The following is a 14,819-nucleotide window of genomic DNA, read 5'->3' as shown; positions in this document are numbered from 1 at the left end:
TTTTACCTTTGATGATGATTCATTCTCTTCTACCTTACTTTAACCCTCGTTTCTTTCCTTCCATCTAGGTTCCCAAAGCATTTCCGTGGGCTCCACTATTCTTGAAAGATGCATAAAGCCACCCACTGGCACTCAGCCCTACTGGAACCAAATGTAGCCAGGCTCATGCTACTCACACGCTGGGGACTTCAGAGAGCAGGCCTGAGGACAGAGGGACTGCATCTCTAACTCCACATTTCTTTGGAGGCCATGGACTGTGATTCGTTGACATCTGTGTCCCTTGTTTTCAAACGGTGAATAAATATGTTTTTCCCCCAGTGTCTGTATGGCTTCTGAGACTCACAGTGCCACTAACATACACAATATGCAAGACATAGCTCTTTCCCCAGACTGAAAACCAAGGATGCCACCATAGTCAACATTTAACCTTCTTTTCTTTCATTTCCAAAGACTACTTTCATTTCCTTCTTCGTAGATTTCATTCTTTGAAATCTTTTCTGTCCCTAAAATATGCATACTAACTCTTTTATTGTAATTCACTTTACCCATTTTTTAGACTCACGTTGTTAGGTTGACACAAATGTGGAATAATCTGTTTTGGTTTTTTATTTTTTTTTTACGTCCATACTTTGGCTGTTTCCTTATTTGTTACAATAGCTTCTAGCCTCAGCACGTAATATTTAACCCTGATCCTCTGCTGCTCAGACCATAGCCAACTGTTCTGCTTTCATGGTCGCACCACACTGAATATGAGTTCATTCCTAGAGATCGTCAACTAAACTAATACAGCTGTCGGATACACCTATGAGCTCCCAGCCCCATTTTAAGCTTCACTTCATGGCATCGCTTCTCTTTGGGACACCCCTTCCCACTCTAGTCTCCCAGAAAAGCCTCCTGCCTCAGAGATGCAGTCCATGAGGACTCTGGTGATTCCTTCATTAGCACATGTCACTCCCCCCTCTCTCTCTAAAAAAAAAAAAAAAAAAAAAAAAAAAACCCTAATTATTTTGATTTATACATTTTAAACTCCTGTAATCCCTTCAGGTGAGGAGTCTACAGGGTTTGCAGCTGTAGACCCACAGCACGAATAATATGGGGAGATCAGGGAAAATGACTCAGTGGGAAAATCACCCCCAAGCAAGGACTGAGCTTTGCACCCCAGCACCACATGCATACTGGATGAGTGTGGAGGCCCACCTGCAATCCCAGAATGTGGGAGGGGTTCCTGGAGCTGGCTGAATAGATTAACCCTGATCCTCTGCTGCTCAGACCATAGCCAACTGTTCTGCTTTCATGGTCGCACCACACTGAATATGAGTTCATTCCTAGAGATCGTCAACTAAACTAATGCAGCTGTTGGATACACCTATGAGCTCCCAGCCCCATTTTAAGCTTCAGTTCATGGCATCGCTTCAGGTTCATGGTTGGACTTCAGGTTCAAGTGACAGATCCTGCCTCAGTAAATTAAAATGGGATGTGATCCAGGATGATACTTATTTAATACTGGGCCTACGCACACACACACACACACACATACACACACACACACACACATAACATGCAAATATGTATATATACATACATACACATATTTATGATATATATCATACCACAGACACACAAATGCAAAACAGCCATTCAGAGGGGCTAATTAAAAGTTGCTTTATTATTTGCAGATGGGGAAAAACAGCTAAAGTTTTAATTATCAGTGAGTTTCACTTATTCATTCATTACCTCTTTCCCCATAGCTAGAAATTATTACCAGCCAGTCTTATACCAGACAGAATGCTACCGAAGCCTGCAGGAGGTCCCAGGGCCGTCCTGATGCCCTGAGTTAGCACTGAAAAAAAATTCAAACAGAAGGCCTGCTTCACATTGACCACTCCAGGGTGCCTGAGTGTCAGACAGACACTGACTTGACGGGTCAGGATTCTGACCTCCTGAGTGTTCACACACACAGAGAAATACAGCTGTCAGTCAGTGTTTGTATGCACTCTAAACCTGAGCAGTGAGCAGAACGCAGAATAGAAGAGTAGAAGGCAGAGCTCTTCTTACTTATGTATGTGTGTGTATCTGTGTATGTGTGTGCATGTATGCATCTCTCATGCTTTCCTGGTAAGTCATAGGGGATCCAGGGAAGGTCACATGTTTACCCTATCACAAGCTGGGTCAAAGTCTTCTGCTCTCTTTGCGACTTCTGCCAGCTTCCCAGCCCATATTGCAACATGAGAATCTACTGTCCCTTTGAAATACCATCTGTACATGTCCAGTAAATACACACACACACACACACACACACACACACACACACACACACAGAACAAAAGCACCTAGCATCTTCTAACTGATGTCTCCTGGACAATGACTAACTTCCCAAAGAAATCTGCTTGAATATTGGGATTCTGGGAACAAGTGGCAAAATACCTACCTGGTTGACCACTTGTACACATTAGGAAGTGAAAAACAGTACTGTTGACATCTTCCACCTAAGATTTGTTCCCGATCCCATCACGCTAATTAGGTGGTGTCTGAGGGCACCGCCACAGACAGCTCATGCATGTCACATCTGATGACAATGGCTCCAGCATTGCTCTCTGCTATGGCTCTTGTTTAGTGTTCATTTAGGAGGAGCAGTTTCCTCCCTTCCTTTTTTCAAAATACTGTATCTAAGACAAGTATCTTTAATGACTATTCTTACAGGTGGTGTTTCTGTTTCAATTTGAGCTAAATCATTCAAATTTCCAGACTTAATGTCAACATAAGTTTTAATTTTTACTGACATATAACTACTTAGTTATGTGGTATAAGGTAGTTTCAATGTGTACTTGCCTTGTGCAGGGTGATCAGGATGTCCATTACGGGATGCATTCATCATTTTTTGATATGAGAAGATTCAAAATACTCCCTTTTAGCTATTTTGAAACAGCACATTTCTGCTGGTGATGGCAACTTTAATATCGGACCCTTTTCTCCCTCTCTGGCTATAACATGGTGTATGTAGACCATCTATACAGCCCCCTACTCCCCACAGCTTGTGGCAACTATTTTATGATATATACACACAATCAGATACTATTTGGCTGGTAGAAGGGGAGCGGGCAGGAAGGGAGGGGAGCAGAGAAAAATGTATAGTGCAATAAAACAATAAGAAAGAATGAAATATTGTCACTTGCAGAAGAGATGGACCTGACAACACTGTGTTCACTGAACAAATCCAGGAACAGAAAGCCTGGTGGTCCATGACCTCATTTATGAGGAAACAGATGAGCTTCCACAATGCTCTCTACATTCCCAGTGAGTCTGTGCTTTGGTTTGTTTTCTATGATGGCACTTACATTCTGGGGCTGCTGCAAAGGCTTTTCAGAATTTCCACAAACCTCTCCATTCAAAACTGGTTTCAAAGTGACAACATGCAGGTTTCCACCTCTGTCCTCAAGGAAGATGCAGACTGAACTCTCCTGTCTGGGCTAGGGATGCTTTGCCTTGCTACCCTTGCATTTGTCTGCAGCAAATGTCTACTCACATTTAAAAGTACACACAGGCTGATCTAGAGCTCAATGAGGGAAGACTGTGCTCGCATTCAAAATACCTTGTATTCTACCCTCAGTACTGCAAAAGACCAATCAAATCACCAGAAATGGGCCAAGATGTCCAGAGCAAGTGCTCATTTAAGACAGATGTAATATCTAGATACTTTAAGTGCTTTTCAAAAATCATAGCAAAATTAGCACATTGAAAAGACGATTAACTATATTCCCAGGTTCACTTCAGAGTTGCTCACAATAACAAAGATACAGAAACAACTAAATGCCCACTATTAAAGGGATACATAAAATACGGTGGACAGCTGATGGGAAATGATATTTGTATACATACATGTAGTATATCATATAAAATATTGTTCAAATTTGGAGAAGAGTTCCTGCCGTTCATAATGCACATAAAGACTTGGGGATACTCTGCTAAGTGAAATAAGCAGACACAGGAAGACACATACTGCATGGCCTCATTTCTATGGGGATTCTAAAAATGCCAGACTCAGAACCTGAGAGTAAAGCATTGTTGCTGGCCCTAGTGGTGAGGCAAGGGCTACAAGGGATCCTTGACAAATGCAAAGTTTCATTGCAGCTCGATCAGGAAGTTTTGGAAATAAATGTCCAGCTGCATGACTACGGTCAGTATTATCCTGTGCACTTGAAATTTGCTCAGAGGGCAGATCTTCTGAGAGGTGCTAAGTATGCTAAGCAATTAGTGATGTTATTTCACACATAGTCATGTATCAAACAGTCAGGCTGTATAATGTAACTGTAAACAACTTGTAATTGTCAACTTCATCTCAGTAATGTTGGATAGAAAAAATCCTATCTGGGACTTTTGACCTAAATGTAGGCTTATGGTAGTGGCCTACTGTTTTAAAGAATATTCTTTAGTTGTTGGCCAAAGGAAGTCTGGAATGAAGTGGATAGTTGTGAAAGACTATAATGACTGATCAACTACATAGAAAATAACTGGCGCTAGCTGTGTGAGTGATAGAACCTGGCACACAAAGACCTTCTGTAAGAGAAACTATAATCTGAAGATCTGTGTTCTAAGCATCCTCCCTTCCTCCCTCACTCCCTTCTCTTGTGATTTTTCTGAGCCATCCATTTGGCCTCTATTTCCCTATGGGGTGGGATTACAGGCCTCTTCCAGCAAGACCAGTCTATCTTGTTCTTGAAGCTACTCCACTCCTCCTGTTAGCCACAGATTTGCTTACTGCTACAGATCAAACTACCGCTCCTCCTAGTTTATCACCAAAGACAGGAACTGAATAGAACATGTACTCTGTAAACATTTGAAGACTGACTTAATGCTAAGTCTTTCATCTCAGTTACATCACAAACACAAGAATGTGAGAGTCCATATATTTCCCACATTTTATGCATTCTGAGGACAGGGTAGCTTTCTAACGATGGGTGTATGGGGGAGTGCAAAGAAAACTGAATTACACCATTCGGCACCAAGTGAGTCTGGTGTCCTCTTTCACTGGGACAGGGCAATTTATTTCTTAGTTAAAAGTTGTCCTGTACCCTGCGAAACTGCTTCTCAAACAGTTAACTTTGTGTGATAGAATTAGATAAAGTTCTCAAAATAACATTAAAGGCCTGCCTGAATCCTGAAAATTCAATGATATCTTACTCAGTTCCACATTCCATATGCATTTGTATACATACCCACATATGTGAGATCAATATCAAAGATCTAAAATTATAATGATATCAATTCTCAGAGCTTTGATGGTTGTTTTTCAGGATATAATATTACGATTTTTGCTCATGGTCACAGTTGGTTAACAAAATATCTGAACTGATACCATGGAATCTTGACTTCTATCTCAGGTATGTTTACTATCTATTGTATTTTTCTAAGGGTTGCTAAGTAATTTTCCATTCCATCTAACAATGACATTGTTATTCACTGGACATTTCAGACTGCAGGTATTTCCTTTTTGTGTGTGATAATGTCATCATTCTAGGGGAAGTGAGAGGCCAGGGTGAAGGAAACTAGTCTTAATACTGATATATTCAGTTCATGTCTCATTGGTCTCAGTTCTCTTAAAGACACACATGTATTTAATATGTAATTCAGGAGGAAAGGTGGAACCAAGACACAAGGTGTCCTCTATGTTGATTAATTCCCTTTTTTAGCACACCCTGGAGGCCACTGAATTTTGTACCAGAGTAGACTGCTCAGTTTTAAATCACTTCCATGATTGGGTTCTTGCCACTTCTTTTATAGCCCAACAAGTCTATGAACTCAGTTATTAAATCTTTCTTTAGTCCAGATGAATATTTCTTAACCCAGGGTTTTGTGCAGTTGAATCTTGAACTAATTGCACTGTAATTTTAGAATTTGTAATTAATAGACCCGATCCTTTATATGACAAGTCTAGATTCTGGAAATATCCCTAATAGATAGAACCATGATTATCAGCATCTACTGAAAGCCATGAAACAAAGAAGCAAAGAAAAACAAATACACAAACAAACAAATAAAAACATCATGAATGGTAATCTAAAGGTATTGTGTTGTGAAAAGAGAGACGCTTTGGAATGTCTGGGGACAGGAACAACCAAGACCTGCAAAACCCTCAAGTTCAGCAGCCTCACAAGTGCACACTGCTTGATTTGACCCCTCCTCCCACAAGGAGAGAGTTTGGAGTTTATATTGATGACTTTGGGATTGCTTCATGCATTGTCTTTGCTGTCAAGCCACTAGAAAGCAGGTGTTTCTGATGAGTTTGCAAACATGGGCATCTCTCTCGTGGTGTGGTGGGGACTGTCAGTCTTGCCTATGGGTCAGCCAGGCAGGTGGCATGCCTTCTTCTCTCTCCTGAGCCTTCCTGTGCTTTGTGACTGTCAACATCGCAAAATGATAGAGCTGGTTGTGGCCTTAGGGACCACATCCTTAGGACAAGTTCAGGCAAGAGAACTGAGAGGTATTCATTTAGTGGCTTGCCAGAAGTGCTGAGGAAGGATGCATTTTAAGATTCGTCACGAACTACACACCTTCTCCTAAACACTGCTTTTCTGAACCAACAGTATTCCCCAAATTATTTCTCAAAAATAGTTTAAGTAAAGGACATATGCATGTTCTTGCACACACTTTAATGCTATGTACACCTCATTTTATTAGAAACACGCTAACCAGATACATTAGAAAATATTTAAATGACACACTATTGATAGTTTTTAAGAAGATGAACAATGTTATATATATATTTTTTTTCTTGCCACAAAATTCCATTTATTAAAAATCATGTACACAGAGTGCAGTTGTTTTACAATTAGCATAAATGGAGTGCTTAATATGGGTAGCATGTGCCTTCCAGGGGTTGCATCTTCTCAAGAAGACAGCTAATAATAGAATAATTTCTGTTTATAGATTAGCACATTTAGGCTTAGGAAAACTTAAAAATTGTCTCAGGGAGTTCTATTCAGAAATTCAATCATAATTAGAACTCAAGCATCCTGGTCAAACAGCCTGGATTCTTCAATCTGCTCTTAGCCTTGGGATGGATGTTTAAGTTGTGGGGAGGGTCCATTCTTTTATTGACCTCAATCCTACATTCACACCCATTTCTGGTCATTTGGAAAGAGAATGACCAGTTTTGACTCATAATCACAGGACCTTGGAAGGCTCTTTAGCTGTGCTTTTGGATGCCTTCAGCCAGTTCCCTTCTTGCTGCCTCACTTCAGGAAGCTTGCCCTTTTCTCCTTCCCACAATCTCAAGTTCAGAGTCACTGTGCTCACACTACCTGTTGAGGATGCCACATAAGTTTTCTCTTTTCTTTCCAGTGGATTTGCATTCAGTCTGCTCCTGGGTTCTATTAAAAACATTTTACATCCTTCTCAGGATTGTATTTCACCATTATGCATTGTCACAGACCTGTTCTTGTTTCTTTAGGGGTTTTGTGTGTGTGTGTGTGTGTGTGTGTGTTACTGTTGCATTTTCTCATTTTTGTTGATTTTCTATAAGTAATCCTGTTTGTGAACACAGTCACCTTACTCGCCAGTTGCTCCAAATTATTTTCAGGGTCCATATATATATATATATATATATATATATATATATATATATATATATATATATTTAAGGTTTTACTTTCCTTCTTCTCATGATAGGAAGCAATTTAATGAGATGAGCCCAAGGCAAAATAACTTTCATACATTTTTGCTAAAGTACTGCATCACATGTCCTGCCTAATCCCTTGGCCAGTTTTTAGGCAGAGTGGAAAAAGGCATCACAAGATCCTTGGGAGGAGTGGATAGGAACAGGTGAAAGTAGATAAAGGGAGAGAAAGAGAAAGCAGGAAAAGCTGAGCTAACGTGTCAGGATATGTTACAGGCAGCAGAGATCCATGGGGAAATAAAGAAAAGAAGTTGACCCATAGAAAATTCCCTGGTGACAAAAGGCCTTTTAACTGTTTCAGAGCTAGCTGATAGATAATAGGGCGAGAGACTTTAAAAAGTGCACATCAACCAAGGCCCAGTGGATGAAGGCCAATCCTTATTTGCAAATGGGATTGCATTCTAAAACAAAGCACATCTTTTTATTCATGAAAAAGGCAAAATCAAAAAGTATATAGTGGGTAGATAACAAAGGGAGGAAGTCCTATGGCCATTCATTGCATATGGTTGGTCTGTCTATCTATCTATCTATCTATCTATCTATCTATCTATCTATCTATCTATCTATCTATCTATCTCTCTATCTCTCTATCTATCTGCTTATCTATCCATCCTTTTAAATGCCCATTTCTACCCAGGATATAGCACATGAGTGAATGTTTTAAAAAAAGTTTCAGATTTGTAGGATTTAAAGAAATACCTCCATTATGACACATGAGGAGTGCAATATTTCTTTTTTTTTCTTTTTGTTTTTAAAATTATACCCAATAGGAACCTGAGCCTGAAGTTGATCCACTCTCTCCTGAAAGTTTGCTAAATACCAATCTTCTTATGAAGGGGGGTCCCCACAATGGGGCCATGTTTCCTGGGGTGTATGAGAGATATTATGACTAATCTGCCCAATGACTGCCCATGTGCCCAAATCTTCATCCTTATGACTCCCGCATGTCTGCAACACTACACCCACAGTTACCGTACAGCACACACAAAGGCAACCATCAATTAATCAATTATTCGCTATGCAGAAAGGCAAGCTACCATGACCTTCTTCAAAAGGAACAGCGCCATTAATGTGGGTCACTGCTGGATTTGGGTTGTTTGTAGCACGGGAGATGGAATCTAAAGCCTCATGCCATGCATGCTAGCGAGCATTTCACCACGGAGACCTAGTCCCTTTGTACTCTACATGGAATGGGAGTTGTTCCTTTCAAATTTCAAGATACTTGGGAAGAACCTGTAAGCAGTAGGCTACTTGACGACCATCTAAGAATAGAGTGTGTAAGGATGTTAACTCAGCGATGTCATTTTCATGTCTTTGTTATGTAGACCTTATGCTTAAACTAAGCAGTTATGCAGTGCACCCCATTCTGAAATTTAAGATCAGCTAACAGCAACTGTAATTCCACTATTATTCCACAGCCTTTGCCCACAGAAAGAAATAGCTGAGTTTGGTGTTGGTAATGGGACACGTGTCTGTTATAATCTTATATAAAAAAATAGGTGTTCCATATAAACCACTGGCAAAAATAGGAGGTGTTAAAAATAGTAATGGTTACTTCAGATGCTCTGAGCTATTCCAAAATAAAATGTCTCTCACTCAGTGCCTATGAAATAAGGGGAAGGGCTGGCAGTTACTGTAACAGATAACAATGAGGCCAGAGAAAATTCTTAACGAAGCAACTATTGTTTTCAGGAGTTTCCTCAGGAGTTTCCTCAGGTTGGCTAAGTGGACGGCTCAATAAACAAAGTGGTTATGTTATTAGCTGGGACTTAGGAATATTTATTCGAACCACTCTTATACGGATGCCATTTAATCTTCTCAAGACAAAGCCCTCCCTTCTCTTTCTACTGGAAGAAAAAGAGCCACAGAGAAGGTGGCTTCCATCTCATAGGATCAAACAAAACAGCCACCATCTAATCTTTCTGTTCCTGTCCATGAGGCACACAGGTTACTTAGTCCTGAACATGATTCTCAACACACAGAGGATGTGTTGAATAAGGAAAGGATGATGGTCAGACAGCTACAGGTTTTGTCTAAACTCAGAAAGCATGCAACACAAGCCTTCCTTTCTTGCCAATCATGCCCATAATGATCTTTCTTCTGTGAAATGGCAATTTTCAAACATAAAGGGTTTGGATGTCCAGTTTGTGTTAGCAACTTAAGTCCATGCATTCACCTCTACTTGGCAAAAGCTGTCCAGTCCCATTTTCACTTGTCTTGAGGCATTTATCCTCTTGTTGAGAGCACTTAGGTGTGGCCATCTATGAGAGCATCACTTTAAGTCTCTGTGATTCAGCCACAAGTGACCAAGCAACAATCATACCCAAATATTAAAGTGATCATTCAGAGCTGGCAGCTCCATCTGGAGGAGAAACAGAGCCCGCAGGATAACAGAAGAGTTTCAGATACACTGGTGAAGGCTAAGTAAAATCAAATCATTGAAGGTCATCCAAGAGCTGAACAATGTCATTGTCAGCCTTCCAAAAGAAGGTGCCACAGGGTCATGTTTGGCACATAGGAAAAGGAATTAATATGAAGGAAATTCCCACATTGCTACATGACCTAGATCCTTCAACAAAGGTGCTGTTTTTGCAAAGATGTTGCCAAATGCTATCTTAATCAAAGGTAACCTTGTTTGGCGCAACCCTGAGAGCCCAGCTATTTCACCAAAAGCAGTATGAAGGAGTAGCATGTAGTAATAATGGTGTCATCTAACTGGACTGCTTCTCACTGCTTCCCACAAAGACAGTGAAATGGTGCTCATTCCGTGAATAGTGGGTTGCACCTTCTGTCTAGGAAGACAGAATCGGTCCTGTTGTTCTGAATAGTCAACCCTTTCCAACTGACATGCAGATTGCAGATGCAGCTCATTCTCCTCTAAGGCCACTCACTCCCCCATTTTGTTTTTACACAAAAAATATTGATCACTGAGTTCCTTACAGTCCTGATATTTCAGATCTCCTAATACACATATGTGAACACATGAGAGGCTCAAAACAACCATGCCTAGGTAGAATGAAGAGACTGAATGACAGGAGGAAAGCTCATTTGCATTTTCAGCTCATGGAGGAATTAACGGAGTTGCCTTCCTCAAAAGCAGAGCCTTGGTGTCTTGGTGTCATTCTGGTTATTTTATTTTCGTTATAGCAAGATGATAATTGGGTAATCAGGAAGCTGTCTCTATGTAATTAAACCTACACATGGCCAGTGCCCAGGGAAAGGGTTTCTTCAATCAATAAATCACCTAAAGCCACTGTCTGAATAATGGCCAACAACTCCCTAGGAGACGAAAGACTACCCCTTAAAAATTAGCAAGTACATACACACTTACGATGAGTAATTTTATGTGTCCACTTGACTTGAGCTGCATGAACTTGTAGCTCTCGGGGTTTGTGCTACTTTGGACAGTTGTGTAAGAGTGTTGGTGATGATGTAACCTTTCAGTCTGGAGACTCATTAAAGCACATGAAAGTTTCTAGCATAAAGAGTCTTCATCCAATCAGTTAAAGACTTACAGAGAGAAACAAAACAAAACAAAAAGGGAAGGCTGACCCTACCAGAAGTGATATAAATTGTCCTCTTTCAGATAGTTTCCGAAGTGAAATGCTAGCTCTTCCTGCCCTTTGGCCTTTGACCTGGGACATCGTATCTTATTGGCTCTGTAGCAGTCAGCCAGCCATAGGACTTGAGACTTGGACACTGATTGAGATATCTTGGCAAGTCAGCCTTCAAAACTTCAATTACCTTTTCCTCTTTTACTTCTATTTCCTTCCCTTCAATCCTTCCCTTTCCTATCGTACAAACCTCCTCTTCCACTCCATTTATTTATTAGTTTGTTTATTGAATTTTACTCAATTTTTGGTATTTTGTGATGGGGTCTCCCTCTGTAATCTACATAGTCATAACCTCACAATCTTACTTTCTGACCCTTGACCCTAGAGGCTGGAATCACATGTGTGATCTTGCTGATTCTATTTATCAGGAGAATATTGACTACTGTGCCAGCTCAGATTTAACATGGGATCTACCCCAAGCAGTTCACTAGCAATGTTGATCATGCCTTTTAGCCTTAAACAGGACTCTTACTCAACTGGTAATAAGTATGAATCATGACACAAATACAAATAAAATTCACACACAAGAAAACCTTTCTTTCTTACATTAAGAGCTAAGTGCTATGCCTTCAATACCTCTCAGATTACATCATAGACAACCAAGCCTAAAGTATATATTCAAGTCCAATATATGATTTATAGGTAAGCTTATTACTTCTGTTATCTAAAATTCATCCAGAAGCTAAATAGCTTAGACATCATCTCTTAGAAGGCATATGAAATCCATAATCCTAACTGTATCACTTTGAAAACATATCCACAACGTGAGAAGACAGCCACAATTCATAAAAGTTTGGTGGTATTCAAGCATTGTCAGAAACACATTTCCTCAGCCGTCTTACTATTAAGGGTGTGCAGAAGTAGAAGGTTGGTTCTTAACAGAGAACACAGAAGTTCTAACAGTGAACTCTCTGGCTACATCGTCAGTGATCAGCACCCCGTGCACTGGGTCTGACATATGCTGGTACTGGATAATTCCATCCCGGAATAAAGGCAATGCAGGTATCAATGCGTTGATTATAATGCGTTAGCCATTTTAAACAATGCACAAAACCATGCAGATTTATTCTGAAAATGCAACACTTAGTATGTGCTTGCCTTCAAGAGCACCCAGTCACATGAGTGCACAGAAATGGATCCAACAGAAGTATTCCCTTCACGTTGTCATTTTTCCTAATGAACAACAGCATACACAAATTGATCACAACCTACTAAGATGTGGAATTTCTTTGCTGGATATCATGAAAGGAATCTTCAAGTAAGCAACCTAGTTTTAGAGAACATAGATGGTGCCAGTATCACTTTAAAGGAACTGGAGTGTTTAGTTCATGTGAGTGGGAATTTTTTGAGTATATACTCTCTTCCATCAAAGAGTCAGATGCTTTCTGTCAACATATGGTCTTTGCTAATAACTGAAAGTGAATATATGCTTTGGTACTTATAGTAAAAGAAGTTAAGTGGGCTGTCCAGAGTCACAATGTGAATCAAAGAGGGCACCATATTAAAAGTAGCCTCTCCTTGAATGGATAAGAACCTTCCAGACCTTCCACCCTTAGGCCGAGAGACACTTGGAGGTAGTAACAGTGTGATATTAGAAATAAAACAAAGGCCTGGGAATTTAGAGAGGGACATTCCATCCCCTGCTTTACCAGACCAATGTGAGACAAAACCTCTGCCATCATGGGTTATTCACCCTCCCTCCACCACTGACCAGGTACAGTTGCAATGTGTTTTCCTTGACAGAAACCTTGAACTCCAAAGATATCATACGAGCTTTAAAGTTTTGTAAAGTTATTCAGAGATGCAAATTCATAGCAATTAGTATAAGGGCTTCACTAAACTTAAAAGTGGTTGCTTCTGAAAGTTTCAGATTTTGAAAATTCTTTTTTTGGAAATATCTCAGTAGTATTTGTAGTCACTCCATCTTGGCCTAATGATGTAGTCCAGTAATAGAGAATTTGTCTAGCATACATAAGGTTCCAGCTTCTACCTCCAACACATCAAAAAAATATATAAATAAACAATAGCGTTACTTTACCAATACCAAAAATGTACCCATACAATTTTCAGTCATTTATTCATATTCATTTTCATTTCTGGTGAGTGGCTTTCTGGCATTTTACTAAACCAAGCTAATGATTGGGACATTCTTCTGGAAACATATAAATATGTTTCTCACCCACAAATACTAAAGACATGCAATAGATAGTGTTACCTAGAATGCAGAGGCCATCTGTGCAGTTTTCAGATTCCTGGCTGAGACCTTCACAGAACTTGCCCCCATTTCTTGGGGGTGGAGCTGTGCACTCACGGATGCGGAGATGCTCGCACTCTGGGCTGCAGACCGACCATTCGCTCCACACTTCCCAGTTGCCATCCACTTCAAAGGAAAATATCAGAGGCCACTGTTAGCAGGAATCAGCAACTATTGTGAAACTTGCCCCACACATTAAATAGACCACCAACCCAAGAAAAGCAAACTGAGGAGAGATCAGGGTATCTTTATTCTCCAGTGTCTTTTCTGATTAAAGCTATATTAGGATAAGACCCATGCTAGAATTTAGGCAAAAAGTTGAGTTACTGGTATCTTTGAGTTGGCTAATAATGGCATTATTCATTCTTTCCCAGCTTTTTCTACCCAAGAGCATCACTGGTGGACAGGTAGCTATGTGCGGTACCATGGGATGTCTGTTGATGTAGTCTGGGCTTATAGTTTAGGGTGGTAATAGAGTAGACTGACTTTAAGTCCCCAAATCCCCTAAACAATAAAAAGCTTAACCCACATGAACTGATAGTGTTAAATGGAAAACAGGTCAGTGAAACCCCAAGATGGCAGAACCTCCAGAAATAGAATTTCTTGGGTCATAGATTGCTGCTGCACATTGAAATGAGCAGAATGAACTTCATTCCATTAACTATCAGCCCAGGAGACTAGGACAGATGTTTGAGGCAATTGCCCTATTACCTCCTAGGAATAGTTTTCACCGTGCCTATGTAGGTTAAGATCTTACAAGTTTTAATCTAAACCAATTAGTAAAAAAATAGAGAAAAAATTTTAAAAATGATTGAATGTTGCCCCAAAATGTCTGAGTCCCAGTCTTGGTTTGGCAAACTTGTCAGCATAGAAAGTAAGTCATGTGGTTTCCGTTTTCCATGTCTGTCATCTGGGAACAATAAGGTCACAATGGAGAGACAGATGGTATGGCAGGTATGAAAGTGTCCTGCACAGTACCTGGCACATAGTAAGCACTCAATAAATGTATGTGAAATACAAGGACAAATTAAACTCTGCACACACGCTGTGGGGCAGAGTCCCACCTCAGCTTCTCAAGAAACTCAAATTGAAAACTCAAAGACACGAGGCTCTGGTCCCAGGTCCTTCAAATTAAACCGGTGTGGTGCGTGTGAAACTCGGGAGCAGTTCCGTTCTCCATGGGAGGATCAGCTTTCCGTAAAGAAAGCCGCCTTCCACCTCATGCAGTTCTCTTTGGATTGCTGGGTTATAGCCAGGAAGAGATAGCAAAGGAACTGAT

The 14,819-nt window shown here is 40.3% G+C and overlaps 1 protein-coding gene across 5 annotated transcripts in view; it reads right to left on the bottom strand.

Moving 5' to 3' along the window:
- The window catches only part of Unc5d (unc-5 netrin receptor D), a 522,183-nt gene that overhangs the window by 87,714 nt on the left and 419,650 nt on the right, over positions 1 to 14,819 (bottom strand). For all 5 annotated transcript variants that reach the window (XM_057752764.1, XM_057752765.1, XM_057752766.1 and 2 more), the window contains one exon: positions 13,502 to 13,666. In XM_057752764.1, coding sequence (XP_057608747.1) covers positions 13,502 to 13,666 — 165 coding nt within the window. The remainder of the gene's footprint in view (positions 1 to 13,501; positions 13,667 to 14,819) is intronic.

This window comes from Chionomys nivalis, chromosome 20, assembly GCF_950005125.1.
Source record: "Chionomys nivalis chromosome 20, mChiNiv1.1, whole genome shotgun sequence".
Lineage (NCBI taxonomy): Eukaryota > Metazoa > Chordata > Mammalia > Rodentia > Cricetidae > Chionomys > Chionomys nivalis.
The sequence above is the reverse complement of the archived record's forward strand: the minus strand, read 5'-3'. Positions and strand labels throughout refer to the sequence as shown.